This window comes from Panicum virgatum, chromosome 2N, assembly GCF_016808335.1.
Source record: "Panicum virgatum strain AP13 chromosome 2N, P.virgatum_v5, whole genome shotgun sequence".
NCBI lineage: Eukaryota > Viridiplantae > Streptophyta > Magnoliopsida > Poales > Poaceae > Panicum > Panicum virgatum.
This window is the reverse complement of record NC_053146.1, coordinates 41694440-41709931: the sequence shown is the minus strand read 5'-3', so window position 1 is coordinate 41709931 and position 15492 is coordinate 41694440. Positions and strand designations below refer to the sequence as shown.

The 15492-nt window shown below is 54.3% G+C and overlaps 1 protein-coding gene across 1 annotated transcript; it reads right to left on the bottom strand.

Moving 5' to 3' along the window:
- Window positions 1–11724: 11724 nt before the first annotated feature.
- LOC120662638 (uncharacterized protein K02A2.6-like) lies at window positions 11725–12111 on the bottom strand. The gene has a single exon (XM_039941744.1). The coding sequence runs from the start codon at window positions 12109–12111 to the stop codon at window positions 11725–11727; it is 387 nt and encodes a 128-aa protein (XP_039797678.1).
- Between the last annotated feature and the right edge of the window lie 3381 nt (window positions 12112–15492).

The window sequence follows — 15492 nt, the reverse complement described above, 5'->3', positions numbered from 1 at the left end:
TCCTCTTCATCTCCCCGAAAGGTGAACAACTCAAATACGTCCTCCAATTACTTTTCAAGGCTACCAACAACGCTGTTGAGTACGAAGCTCTCATCCATGGTCTCCGGATCGCTGTCACGCTCAGCATCAAGCGTCTGTTGGCTTATGGCAACTCCAAAGTCGTTATACAACAAGTCAACAAGGACTGGGAGTGCACCAAGAAGAAGATGGATGCCTACTGCAGGGAGATCAGGAAGCTCGAAGCCAAGTTTTACGGTTTGGAGTTTCACCATGTCCCCAGGGACGACAACGTGGCGGCCGATGTTCTGTCCAAGCTTGGATCCAAGCGGTCCATCGTACCACCCGGCGTGTTCGTTCAAGCTCTCAACAGCCCTACGGTAAAGATGGATGAGGAGCCTCCTACAAAACCCGACTTGGTCCCGGCCATAGGGCAACAAATCTTAACCCTCGACACCGACTAGCGCTCCCCAATCATCGATTTCATCAAGAACAATAAAAGCTATCCAAAGGGAAAGGAACACGAGAAGCTTGCTCGCCGGTCAAGCAACTACGTCATCATAGGGACCGAGTTGTTCAGGCACTCGGCTTCCTCAGGAACCCTGTGCAAATGCGTTACACAGGATGGAGTCCGACTACTTAGAGATATCCATTCGGGTATCTGCGGCAACCACGCGGGCGCCTCTACCCTCATGGAGAAAGCCTTTGATCAGGCTTCTACTGGCCCACGGCCCTGGCCGACACCCGAAACTTCGTCAGGTGATGTCCCGGGTGCTAGTTCTTCTCCAAGCAGCAGCACGTCCCGGCTCAGGCCTTACGGACTATACCGCCTTCCTGGCCATTCGCCTGTTGGGGACTCGACTCGGTGGGACCCCTAAAGATGGCCATCGGCGGATACAATCATATATTCACGGCAATCGACAAGTTCACAAAGTGGATCGAAGTCAAGCCAGTGACAGCCACTACAGCAGCCAAGGCAGCCGAGTTCATCGAGGAGATATCACACCGATTCGGGGTGCCTAACCGGATCATCACAGATCTGGGTACTTCATTCACGGGCTCCGAGTTCTGGGACTACTGCCAAGAAAGCTGCATCAACATCTACTACGCCTTCGTGGCGCACCCCAGGTGCAATGGCCAAGTTGAAAGGGCCAACGGCTTGATCCTCCAGGGGCTCAAATCCATAATTTTTGACCCGATCGAAAAGTATGGTGCAAAGTGGCTCCAAGAACTACCCAGAGTAGTTTGGGGACTCCGCACTCAGAGAAGCCGGGCCACCGGTTATTCGCCATTCTTCATGGTGTATGGTTCTGAAGCAGTCTTGCCATCGGACATAGCTTTTGGTGCTCCGCGCATCCAGAACTACGACGAGAACGAAGCCGAAGTGACTCAATGCACCGACATCGACGCGGCAGAGGAGCACCGCCTGACGGCCTCCACTCAGCATGCGAGATAGGAGCAGCAGCTCCGGCGCTATCATGATCGCAATGTCCATGAGCGCGACTTCAACGCCGGCGACCTGGTTCTGCGACGAATCCAGTCAACCACCGGCATTCACAAGTTGTCTTCCTCGTGGGAAGGTCCCTTTGTAGTCAGTGGGATAGTGGTTCCCGGAATCTACCACCTATAGAGGCCAGATGGAACAGACGTGGGCAACCCATGGAATATCGAGCACCTGCGCCGGTTCTATCCGTAGAAGCGTAGAAAATGCAAAGCTATGTACCCATCTACCCATTCAATAAAGTTTGTTGCATTTTACATGTCACATTCTTCTTATTTTCATTCTTCACCGAGTCATTTTCAACATGCTCGGGGGCTGTGGCTCGACCACCCATCCAGCCCCCACTCGGAGTCCGACCAGTCGGACAGGAACAACCCGGTTCGCCTTTACTGAACACTGTCGAGTACGTCTAGGAACAACTCTGTGTCACCCTAACTAACCACGCACATTGATGATCCGCTCTCAAGCGCTATCAAAAGGGCTCAGAGATCACTTTCTACCTACTCGGCAAATTCAGAAAAGATCTCGGACTATGGGCATAACATTAACATCAAATAAAATTAAAACATTATTTACATAAATATTGTTTTTAGCTGGTCCACTCTGACCAACTTTTCTTGCAGCAATATAAACAAAACAAACTCCCGGAGACTGGCAGCCTACAGCTCGGCCACGATGCGCTCGGCGATCTCTAGGACGGCGGCATGGTGGGCCCCCCATTCTGCGTCAGAGCAGTCTTCGGGGACGCCGTCTCCCACTGGGTTTAGATCCGCTTCCGGGAGGTGGGTCTTCACCAGACCCAGGGTATGCTGCACGCCATCCTTGGCAGCTCCCAGGATGAAGGCCTCCAGTCGGCCGTGGGAGGCCTCCAGCCTCTCAGACAGGCTCTCGGCAGCCTCCACGCCCTCAGGTTCGAACGCCCCAAGCAGTGTCTCCAGCGGCCTGCTCAGGTGATCTAGTGTCGCCCGGCCCTGTGCCGCCTATTCCTCCGCTTCTGCAAAAAGCACTCGGCAGGGTCAGCCCAAGCCAAAGAAAACAACATAAAGCACATAGCAGAATGATTTCTGGATCGTACCACGCCGAACCTGCTGCTCCAGGTGAAGCTTCTCCTCAGTGGCGGCCTCCCGTGCCTCAGCAACATCCCAGAGCTTCTGCAGCTCATTGTTGGCCTTGGTGCAGGCCTCCAGCTCTAAACAAAAGCAAATCAGAGACAACAGTGCGAAAAGGACTCGGTAGACATCGATCCGACTCCTTACCGCGCTTCTCCTTGCGAGAGCATCCTCGGCCTTCACCTTGTCGGCCTCCAACTAGTTGTCCCGCGCCTCCAGCTCGGCCACCCTGGCCTCGAGCCCCGCCACCCGACTGATGGCGGTGCTCCCTCGGCCAGCTCCTGGGCGGCCTGCTCTGATAGTTCCACCAGAGCCTGAAGAACAACTACGCATCACAAAACAAAGCCTGCAAGAACAAGTCGGCTTCATAAACAGAGCGAGGCAGGAGACTCAGCTCAACCCATTCATGGGTCAGCTTGGCACACTCGACCATGTAGCTGCTCAGCAACTCACCCTCCTCGGCCTCCTCCTTCGCCTGCGGGGGCCTGACCCCCTCGGTGGGCTCGGCCCGAGTCCTCTCTACCTCGATGGCTGGGACCTCCGTGGTCCTGACCACCTCGATGGGCGGGACCTCGAGGGACCTAACCTCAATGTCCGCCGCCCCTTCATCGCGGGGCGGATCCTGTATCTCCACATTGCGGGGAGGGGGGAGACCCTATTGCTGGCCACCTCTTCCTCCTTCTTCTCCTCCTCCTTGCGGCGGGCGTGGCTCTTCGCCGGACCCGCCCGCGGCGAGGCCAGCTTCGCGGCATCACTGAAGCCACCCTCGTTGGACGACTACTCCGCCTTCCTCTTGGCACTGCTAAGCGACGCCCTCCTACACCAACGACAAGGGCGCTAAGAATAGCTCCAGGGAACATAAAATAAGAAAGAACATGATCAAGCATGGGAAACTTACCCACCGCTGCGACGCAGCGGGAACTTCAGCTTCAGCGTTGCGGCCGGCAGAGTCCCAGAGCTGGTGCGTGGGGGTGTTACCTCCCCGCGCAGTTGGCCCAGCACATGGGCCGCCTCCTTCTCGGCTTGGGGGCCGGCCGACGCCGACCCTACTCCAGCAGTGGCCGGGGGCGCTGATGTCCCCCGGACTTTGCTCGCTCCCTTCTGGGTCGAGCTTCTCAGCGTCTGTTGCACCACCGCCAACCCAACCTTCAACAGCTAGATCTTCTTGACGGCACGACACGTCTTCCTCCTCAGGGCGGCCGATGGCGGTGGCCCCGAGGCTCCAGTGATCTCCACCTCTGGCTCACTCCCCACGGAGGAGTCAGAGGAGAACTCGGCCTCCTCCTCCGCCAGCTAGCGCAGCTCGGCGGGGGTGGCGGCATACTTCCCAGGGTCCCCCTCAGGCAGAGGAGTGGGGGACCAGTACTCCAAGACCTTAGCCTGCAGAAGATCTGAGTTGTGTCACAACCCAACGGGTACGCTCGAAAAAATAGAGCAAAAACAGAGGAAACAACATGGAATGCAAAGAACAACTCGGAAGATTCAAGAAGACTTACAGCGTCGGTCGGCCGCTTTAGGCAGTGGGCTTTCGGGCAGCCCTTGTCTCGGATCTGCCCCGCCATGATGCGGGTGACCCGGTTCGCGATCTCTTCCCGGGGGACCTTGCGATACTGCTCCCGGGTTGGGTCCCGATGACCCCAGTACTCGAAGGTCGGGTGGACCCTCTCCAAGATCGGCTGCGTGAGCCGCCTGCAGAAGGAGATGGCCACTGCGGCCCCCGTCAGACCTTGCGCCAACAAGTCAGCGATCTCCTTGAGGAAGCGCCCCACCTGCACCATCTCCTCGGTGGTCGGCGGTTCCTCCCAGCACGCCTTGTACTCCGGCGTGCATTGGTGCGCGCCGGGATCGCCACTACGAACCATTCCTGCGCCCACCCCTTGTTGGTGTCGCTTAGCTCGAAGTCGGGGTAGACGCTCCCCTGGCATAGTGAGAAGGCAGCCCCGCCCACAATGTTTCGGCGAATGTTGGACGGGTGCCCCTTAAGGCGGTACAAAGCCCGCCACAGATTGAAGTGGGGGGGCGATCCCCAAGTACCCCTCGCAGAGGTGTATGAAGATGGCGATCTGAGCAATGGAGTTGGGCTTGAGATGAGTTACCTCTAGCCCGTAGAAATGAAGAAGCCCGCGGAAAAAGGGCCCCGCGGGCAGTGCGAAGCCCTTCTCGTAAAAGGACTTGAACACGACTGCCTGGTTCGTGTCCTCCAACGGGAATTCCTCTCCGTAGCAGCACCACCACTCGGAGATCTACTTCTCCGGGAGGATGCTGCACTCCACCATGTCCTGGATGTCGCTCTCCTAGAGCGAGCACCTCTGCCAGGATGATGACGGCGGCAGGGCCTCTCCCGAGCTCCCTGAAGTCGAAGATGCAGACGCGGCGGGCGAGGCAGCCATGGTGATGGCGGCGAAACTCAGGCGAGGTGAGGAAATCGCAAGGAAGACAAAGGCTGAGAGCTCTGGAAACTTGCCGAGTTAGCTAAGGCGGCAGAAAGCTCTGGAGCGCTCAGGAACAGGGTGGCCGCTCCGCGCCGCCTCCCCCGTTTAAATATTGAAGGCCCCACAATGGGCAGATCCGAAATCAACAGCCGGATCAGATCAGGCCAGCGATCTCACGGCGGATGAGAAGGGATAAATGGTAACTTCCTTTTTTACCGTTGCCTCTGATGACCCCGCTCCCTTGTCAGTCGCGACAGATCCGCGCAGAGAATAACGGTTGGATTTTCACCTTAATGCGAATATGCTCCGAATATTCCTGGAAATTACTCGGCGCGTCTCCGTGACTCCGCCAGCAACTCTTCTCGGGGGCTGGGCGCCATGTACGAGCCGGCGTGTCTCCGTGACCCAGCCAGGGCCTTAGGGCCCGGACGCCGTGACTACTCGACACATCTCCATGACTCCGCTAGCAACCCTGCTCGGGGGCTGGGCACCATCTACGACCCGACGTGTCTCCATGACCCAGCCAGGGCCTTAGGGCCCGGGTGCCGTGGTGACCCGGCGCGTCTCCGTGACTCCGGCAGCAACCCTGCTCGGGGGCTGGGAGCCATCTACGACCCGGTGTGTCTGCGTGACCCAGCCAGAGCCTCAGGGCTCGGACGCCATGACTACTCGGCGTGTCTCCGTGACCCCGCCAGTGACCCTGCTCGGGGGCTGGGCGCTACCTACGACTCGGTGAGTCTCCGTGACTCGGCTAAGGCCTCAGGGCCCGGATGTTTGAACTACTCAGAAAGTCTCAATGACTTAACCCAGGGCTTTAGGGTCGGGGAAACTGAGTCGAGTTCAGCCACCGTGGCAATCTCAAGGTGCCTAAAGGCTGATACCTTCAGGGGATCAGTGTAACAAGAACATAGGCTAGACACTCAAGCATTCGGACAGACAAGGTTTAAAGATCATTTCTTTGACCCTCGAAAAGCTTCTCCGAAACCTTCCGAGGCTCGGGGGCTACACCCAACGGGTGCGCCCAGGGGAGCATCCCGTTCTGGATCTGCAACAATGACGGACATTCTTAATGAGCACCGAAGGACTTCGTTCAAGCGCGATGAGGTTCAACTCGGCCCTCCGGCGCTCGGGGGCTTGACGGAGGTAGATCTATGTACCTCCCTGCCGAGTGGGGTCCCCGAATCCGGGAGACTACTCTGCTCGGTGACTCGGCTACGACTACTCGTCGTGCAGGACTCGACTGTGCGCAGATGGGATCCCCAGTGGATTAGGATGAGAGGCTCCAACTAGAGGCCCGGATATCTAGGGATCTTAACCGACCTCCTTCTTTGTAAAACAACCCGAGCATATCATTCCTTGTACCCCTACGTCTCCTGGTCTATATAAGGGAGATGTAGGCTGACCCATAGAGAAACTCTCCTTTTCGCAACATTCCACAAACCCTAATACAACCCCGAACATAGGACGTAGGGTATTACGCTCATTGCGGCCCGAACATGTCTAAGTCCCTGCGTCTTTGTGTTACCATCGAGCTCTTGGTCCTGAGATCCCCATCCTGAAACTCTACCGCTAGGTACACCCCTGGTGGACTGGCCGGAATAACAATCCGATAGTTGGCACGCCAGGTAGGTGACTCAGGGCTCATACGTCGAGTTCAATGGCAGCCACCACCAGCGTCGTCTTCTCTACCAGCGTCACCGCCCAGATGGAGGCGACAGTCAGCTTCTCCTTCGCCTTTGGGAGCTTCCAGGAGGTCACGGTACCCAGGTACCCCGCTTCCGGCTCTCCCACCACTGGAGGCAACGTCTTTGCTGGGGTTAGATCCGATCTAACCCCCCAAGCACCCGCCACTTCTTGTATTCCCAAATCTGAGAACTCCGATGTGGCGGCCACGCCAACTAAGGTGACCCGTCGCCCTGCCGAATCTGCTAATGATCTGATCCTCCAGATAGATCGTGTTGGCAGATCCATCGCTGAGTGCATCCGACTCGGCGAACTCGCACTTCACCACCGAGACGACCCTGACCGTGTTCTCCGAGAACTTGGCAGTGTCTCAACCAGGACCAGATCCAATCTGGCCACTCCGAGATCTGCCACGCCTCGAGTTCCCGAACCCGAGGCGGACTACACGACGCTTACTCCTTCCAGGACGACCCGTCGTCCTATCAGATCTGCTGACGATCTTATCTCTCAAATATATTGAGTCGGTAGATCCATCGCCGATGCGTCAGGCTCGGCGAGGATGCACTTTGACACCACAATGACCCGGATCGGGTCCCCTTCGGACTCCGCAGTGCTGCTACAACATACTTGGATCATATTCGAGTGCGGCTCTCTGACTAGGCTACCCAAGGTCAGATCCGATATGACCCGGCTTTGGGAGAGGAACTTGGCTTCCAACACACCTCGTTCACCCTCCCACCCAACCGCTCTTTGGCGATGGAACATGGCCAGATCTTCGTCGTCTTCGATGACTCCGACACACATGAGAACGAGATCGACGAGGAGAAGGCGCAACGACTCCACCGCAACGAGGTCCGCGCCGACATGAGGCGCAAGGACGAGAAGGCGCAACGACTCCACCGCAACGAGGACTCCATATGAAGCCTAACCATTGCATTTTTGTTTAAAGCTCGGTAAGTTCGTTCAGGTAAGTATCCCACACACCTTGTGCATCTTGTCTCATGCTTCCGCCTGCTAAGTTACCCTTCATACCAGCTTGCCATGTAAAAAACAAAAAACAAATAACAAATAAATAAATAAAAACAAATTAGTGCTCCAAATAAAACTATAATTTGATTGAATTAAGTTTAGACTCCCCGGTGTTCAAAACCGACAGAGTCCTTTTTTTGTTTCCACCTTTGTTTTTCTTGTTTTGAATAAAGACGGGTACAAAAATAAGTGTGGGGGAGATCTCTAAAAATCACCAACTAGAAGCTCACTTGAGATCTCTCCCCCAATATGTTGCACAACATCGACGGCCCAACACGCTGAAGAACAAGACAGATGGAACCAGGAAAGGATGGCCGAACCTCTGGTTCAACCAAACCAACTCTGATTTCCCTCAATTCCATCTTCTTCCTCTTCAAACGAAGGTTTGTGCAAACACACTCCTCTTACTCTCTAAGTGCTTGAGTTTAAATGAATTTCATTGTTGATCACAAAAACTAAACTCAAAGAACCTTGCCAACCCACCTTATGCACTCCATGTGCTTTCATGAATAAACTTGCATACTCTTTATTCCTTGTATTCTTTCTAGTTCTTGTGAACAATTATTTTCATAGGGACCCCATGCTCTCTAAGTGATTGAATAATGTGATATGATTAGATGAATGGAACCATGCTCTTCCTTGCAAAGTACTTGGAATTTCTTTTCAAAAAAAAAATCATCAATAGCTTGTCTCCTCAAATTAATGAAAACTCCTACCAAAGCCAAAGTTAGATTTTCATGCTCAAACCTTCATATGCAGTTTGACTTTGCTTTGAGTTTTGTCAAATTCTTTTACCCTTGTTAGAGACTTGTCATACTCTCATGATCAAGATCACGTCCACTCACATGCTATACTTCTACACTGAAAGATAGCAAACATTGTCATCCACCCATAAAATAAAACTTCATGACATGCCATGACTCTTTCTCTCTAAAGTGACAATCGAGGATGTGGACTATGAAAATAAGAAAAATTGATAAAAGATGCATACCCAAAGAAGGTATGCCACATGCCCAAAAGGCATGTCAAAGAAAAAGAAAAAAAAGATGCATACTGAATCACATGCCCAGAAGGCATGTCAAAAGAAAAAAAAAGAAAGATAGTCCACATCCAAGGAAAATAAAGAAGAGAGATGGATCATGCAAAGGAGTTCATCCACCCTCTGCAAAAAAAATCCACACACTTGCACATCTTGATCAGATTGTATGACTCGTTTCTGCTTGGATCTAGTCTTTGACTTAGCAACATAAGCAAAGCATACATGCCTCTTTTACTCCTACCCTGAGCTCCACATAAGCCTGATTAGATTATAGGAGAAAAAGATGGCAGCAACTTGCCTTGGTGAGGATCTAAAATACAAAGAGTGATTTGAGAGAATAATTTGAAGAACAAGACTATTCTTTTGTTTCAAAATTTTAAACCCAAGTTTCTAAGTAGGAAGAGTTAGGAACCCGAAGTCTTTATTGTTTCATTCTTCAATTACCCAAGAAAGCATGGTAGCCACTCAAAAAGTTTCACAAGAATTGGAAGGAACTTGGAATAACTTATATGCAGGTTTTATCAAGGGAGATGCATCCACCTTAGTCCTTCAATCTTTACTCGAGGACGAGCAAAGGGCTAAGTGTGGGGGTGTTGTTGACGGCTGTTAAGTCCAAAATATATGCCGTCAAGTTCTGGATAAAGACATGAAAAATGAACATCAACAGTAGTGGTAGGAGTTATTACTAACGAATTCCACGAGTGTTGGTGAATTATTGATTGCAGGGACACAAGTCAGAAATAAGATGAAAACACGAAGAATACGCAGATGAAACCACAGAAGATCGCATCCTGCGTAACACATGCAAAAGAGGCCCACCTGACAGACCAAACCGACCAACTGGACCCCGGCACCGATGTATCAACATCAGGACCCACCAGGCAGACACTTGAAGAAAGGCGGTGGCCAGGGGCACCAAAGGGGGGTCGGCCGAACCTGCCCTAGCTCCCGTCCAGGTGCACTTTGGCGGGAAAATCACTCTGATCCTCCAGAAGTCGGTGGCTGATGTTTCCATATTAATCTTGGCGGGAACCGACCTCCACAAGCTATATAAGGGGCCTCACTCACCCCCTCTCATACACACCACCAAGTGCTCTACACACCACCAAGTCCTCTTCCTCCTTCACTTGAAGATGTAGTGCTCTAATGCTAAGGCGAGGTCCTGCCTAGGCTAGTGCTTAGAGTTGGAGGAGAGTGAGGAGTAGTTCGGGTAAGCGCCGGGACTGTCAGCGGTCTTCTCCGGTCTTATACCTCTACGGATGCTAGCTTTCTTTGGTATGATTAAGTTAGTATTTATGATTCTTGTATTGCATAGTACTTTTACTTGAATGAGATCAGTTCTCTTACTTGCGGGTTCGTCCTTTTGTATTTATATAGAGCGTTGTAGTTTGCTATGGGTTAACAGATGTAGTTAGACTGCAGTAGTAATCAGTAGCACAGACGTGGTGTCTGGGCTAAGGGTTACATTCTTTTGCCTTATATCCCACGGTCTGTGAGATAGGCCGCAGGTGGTGACAGCCTTGTCGGTCCTTCGTAGTCCTCCACGTTCAGATATAGCGTAGAGCTGTTGGCCGGAGTCTCCTGACCATTTCAGGGGTAACCGGTGCCCGAAGTGAGTTTTCTGCCCGAGAGATCGAACTTTAACTCATCTTTAGTGCTACCGCGGGAATCCTCTCCATCCTCGCCACTTATCCTGGTGTGTCCTTGGACTGACTAAGTTAGGAGTTAGTGCACACACGTTCTCTGTGGATACGATACCCTTGAATACTCACGGGTGAAAGCTACGACGGTATCCGTGCGCTTGCGGATTTATTTCGCATCGTTAAAATACCCAACAACCGACGGGGTGTACTTCACCCTTGTCAGTCGTCGGGGCCCACTCGGTCAGTCGGGAGTGGGGTGGCTTGATCCTTGTTGGTTTTCTTGGGCAATGGGTTGTCCAGGCGCTGTCCCATCCTTGGCCAGTCTGGACGGCCTAGTCACTCGGATGGGTACTTGGGGATCATCTCCAGTCTTATCTGCCCGGGTCTACAACCCTTATCTGTAGGGCTACCTTGTTTCTCTCTTGCGTAGCCCCTGCCTGTAGGACAGCACGCCCGGAGAGGGGCGCCTTACCGAGGTCAGACAGGGGGTGTCCAGTCACACCCGCTGGCTCAATGGAGTGGTGCGCAGAGGCAACCATCATTACAGCGCGGGAGGGGACGTCCGTTGACGCCCTCTCCCGTAGTATCACCGGCCCCGTGCGGGCGGCGCTGTCCCTCTCTCAGGAAACCCTGTAGCCTATGTCTACACCGCAAGATAAGGAGAGCTGGTGTCGTGGAGCCTGAACGGGAGTTTGTCTTGACTGGCACGGCTGTCAGGGGGAGCGGCATCCTTGGAGCGCACGGCCCGGGTCGCCCGACATGGCTCTGACTCAGGGCACCAGGTCGGGGAGTCGCCACGTGTCCCGGGGGGTTGGGCTCCCGGCTTCGTTGGCTTAGGAACGAAGGCAACCGCCCAGGCGGGCTGGCAGGCCACGTCGTGCCCGGCCCAGGGAGCTTGTTGGGCTTTCCTCCATAGCTTGTAGGTGCCTGGCCGTATCACGTCTGCGATGCTGTAGGGTCCTTCCCATGGCGGCGAGAGCTTGTGCTTGTCCTTCGTCGACATGACTAGTCGCGAAACTAGATCTTCGACCTGCAGCGTCCTCTCCTGCGTGCGCCTCTCATGGTACCTGCGTAAGGTTTGTTGGTAACGGGTCGATCGGTGTAGCGTTGCCAGCCTTGCTTCCTCTAAGACTTCCATGGCGTCCCTCTGGGCTTTGGCTGCCGTTTCTGGGTCAAACGCTTTGACTCTCGGGGCACAGTAGTCTAGGTCGGAAGGGAGCATGGCCTCTGAACCGTACATTAGGAAGAAAGGCGTTAGCCCTGTTGACCGGTTAGGAGTGGTTCACAAGCTCTAGAGCATTGCCGGCAGCTCCTCCACCCAGCACCCCGCGAATTTTTTGAGCATGTCAAAAATTTGTGGTTTGAGCCCTTGGAGGATTAGGCCGTTGGCTCTCTCAACTTGCCCGTTTGTGCGTGGGTGTTTGACCGATGCCCAGTCGATCCGGATTCCGTATCCTTCCGCGAACTCTTGGAAGTAGTGTCCTGTGAAGTTGGTTCCGTTGTCAGTGATGATCGAGTTGGGCACGCCGAATCTATAAATGATGTCTAGGAAGAACTTGACGGCCTCCTTGGAGTCGATTGTGGTGATCGGCTTGGCCTCTATCCATTTAGTGAACCTGTCAACTGCGACAAGTAGGTGGGTGAACCCTCCTGGTGCTTTCTTGAGTGGCCCGACCATGTCTAGACCCCACACGGCGAATGGCCATGTTATGGGAATGGTCTGAAGGGCTTGGGCTGGCAGGTGGGTTTGTTTTGCGTAGAATTGGCAGCCTTTGCATGCACGAACAATTTTTTCCGCGTTGCGCAGTGCTGTTGGCTAGTAAAATCCTTGTCAAAAAACTTTTCCGACCAGGGAACATGGCACAGCATGGTGTCCGCAAATCCCGTCGTGTATCTCGAGAAGAAGCTCCTTGCCCTGGGCAATGGGGATGCACTTCATCAGAATGCCAGTTTTGGAGGGGTTGCATTTGTAGAGCTCGCCATCGATTACGGCGAAGGTTTTGGCTCGTCGGGCTACCCGGCGGGCTGTGTTGCATTCCTCTGGGACGACTTCGTGTAGGAGATAAGCCAGTAGATCAGCTCTTTAATCTGTGCTGTCTGCCTGGTCTGGATCGGGTTGGCCCATAGCTAAGCAGAGTGGGCCCCTGGGTATCTGGTCGGGGGCTGGGTCGGAGGGAGCGTGCTCTATTTTTCCTGCACGATCTGTTTCCTCTGTTTTTGTCCTGTCTGCGGCCAGCTGCTTCTCTCTCGCTGATGGCGTGTTCAGGTTGTTGACGAAACCGCCACTGGGCGCCGGCTTGCACTCGGCGGCCATATTTGCGAGAGCATCCGCATCGGGGTTTTGCTTCCATGGGATGTGGTGTAGCTCCATACCCCAGAATCACCCTTCTAGCTTACAGACTTCCTGGCAATATGCATCCATGAGAGGGCTCTCGTAGTTGGAGTTCTTCATGACCTGGTCGATTACCAGCTTGGAGTCGCCGTAGACATACAGGCGGGTTTCCCCGATGTCGATGGCTATGCGGAGGCCGCTGATGAGCGCCTCATACTCGACGACGTTGTTAGATGCGGGAAAGTGGAGGCGGACTGCGTACTGGAACTTGCCTCCCTCTGGGTAGACCAGGACGACCCTGGACCCCGCGCCGGGTCCCATGACCGACCCGTCGAAGTAGAGGGTCCAGTACTCATGAGAGATTTCTGGGGTCAGAGCTTGAACTTCCGTCCACTCGGCGAAGAAGTCGGCCAGAGCCTGAGACTTTATCGCCGTGCGCGGCACGAACTTGACATCATAGCCCATCAGCTCAACTGCCCATTTAGAAATCCACCCCACGGCGTCGCGGTTGCGAACAACTTCACCGAGTGGGAACGAGGTGATGACCGACACCTCGTGCTTGGTGAAGTAGTGTTGTAGCTTCTTGGCCGCCATGATGACGGCGTAAAGAAGTTTCTGTGTTTGCGGGTATCGCGACTTGGTGTCATTCAGTACTTCGCTTACAAAGTACACGGGACGTTGGACCATGAGGGCGTGTCCCTATTCTTCCCTTTCAACTACCAGAGCGGCGCTGACTACATGGTTAGTGGCTGCCAAGTAAAGCAAAAGGGGTTCACAGGGATCTGGTGCCACGAGCACCGGTGGAGAGGATAAGAGGGTCTTGAGGCGGTCGAGGGCCGCTTGTGCCTCCTCCGTCCAGATAAAGGTGTCGGATTACTTGAGGAGCTTGTACAGCGGCAGGCCTCGCTCTCCCAGACGGGCGAAGAACCGACTGAGCACTGCTAGGCACTTGGTTAACCTCTGGATGCCCTTGATGTCGCGGATGGGTCCCATGTTGGTGATAGCCGTGATCTTGTCGCGGTTGGCTTCAATGCCACGCTTGGACACCATGTACCCGAGAAGTTTGCCCTTAGGCACACCAAACGTGCATTTCTTAGGGTTCAATTTGATGTTGAACCTCTTGAGATTTGTGAATGTGGCGCTCAAGGTGGCGACTAGGTCGTCCACGCGCGGCATTTTGACGACGATGTCGTCAACGTAGACCCTGACCGTCGCCCGAGGCGGGTCTGGCCAGTCGGGGTCGATCGGTGGGTCAATCTGGTCGGAGAAGCAGGCTTGCATGCATCGCTGGTATGTTGCCCCTGCGTTCTTGAGACCGAACGGCATCGACACATAGTAGTATGAGCCGAACGGCATGATGAAGGATGTCGCGAGCTGATCGGATTCCTTCATCGCTATCTGGTGATAGCCCGAGTAAGCATCTAGAAAGGATAAGATCTCGCATCCAGAGGTGGAGTCGATTATCTGATCTATTCTAGGCAAAGGAAAAGGGTCTTTGGGGCAAGCCTTGTTCAGGCTAGTGTAATCGACACACATCCTCCATTGACCAGTTTTCTTCTTTACAAGGACTGGGTTAGAGAGCCAATCGGAGTGGTAAACTTCTTTTATGAAGCCAGTGGCTAACAGCTTAGCAATTTCTTCTCCTATGGCTCTACGCCTCTCATCGTCGAAGCAGCGCAGGCGTTGCTGGACGGGCTTGGATCCTAGCAAAATGCAGAGCTCGTGCTCGGCGACCTCCCATGGGATGCCCGGCATGTCGGACGGCTTCCAGGCAAAAGTGTCCTTGTTGGCGCAGAGGAAGTCGATGAGCGTGTGTTCCTATTTGGCCAACAGCGGGGAGCCAACCCGCACTATCTTGGTCGGATTGGCGTCATCGACTACGACCGACTTGATCTCATCGGTTGAGACGAAGGCCGGTGCCTGGCTAGGTTTGCCAGGGTCAGGGCGGCACTCGGGAGTGGTGGCGCGAAGCTGGCCGAGCTCAGTCGAGTTCACTGCAGTGGTAGCGAGGTCAAAGTACTCGCGGCTACTGACGTAGGCCTGCTCGAAGGAGCCGCTCACTGTGATGACCCTGTTCGGGCCTGGCAACTTGAGCTTGAGGTAGGTGTAGTTGGGCACTGCCATGAACTTAGCATAGGCGCCCGAGAATGGCGTGGTTCGCCCCCTTCCAGTCCACCACCTCGAACGTGAGGGTCTCGGTGCGGAAGTTGGCTCGGTTGCCGAACGTGACCGGCAAGTCGATGCTGCCGACCGGGTACGCCTTCATGCCCGGCAAGATGCCGTAGAAGGGAAAGAGAGAGGCCCGCAGGCAAGCTCGTGGGATCTCCATGGCTTCCAATGTGTCGATGTAGAGGATGCTGAGGCTGCTGCCCCCGTCCATCAGCACCTTGGACAGACGTATGTTGCTGAAGACGGGGTCGACGACGAGAAGGTAGCTCCCAAGTTGAGGGATGCTGGCCGGATGGTCATCCTGATCGAAAATGATGGGCGTGGACGCCCACTTCAACTTTCTGGGAATAGAACTCGCGGCAGCACATACCTCGCGAAGTCGCACCTTCTGCTGTCGCCGGGAGCATTCGTCCTCCAAGCCGCCGATGATGACCAAGCACCGGTTCACGTCCGGGAACACTCCTTCTGCCGGCTTCTCCTTGTCCTGGTCAGCGTCGGACTGCTTGTCACGGCCGTCGCCGTCGGTCTTGGCTGTCCTGCGGAGGAGGCGCTTCATCA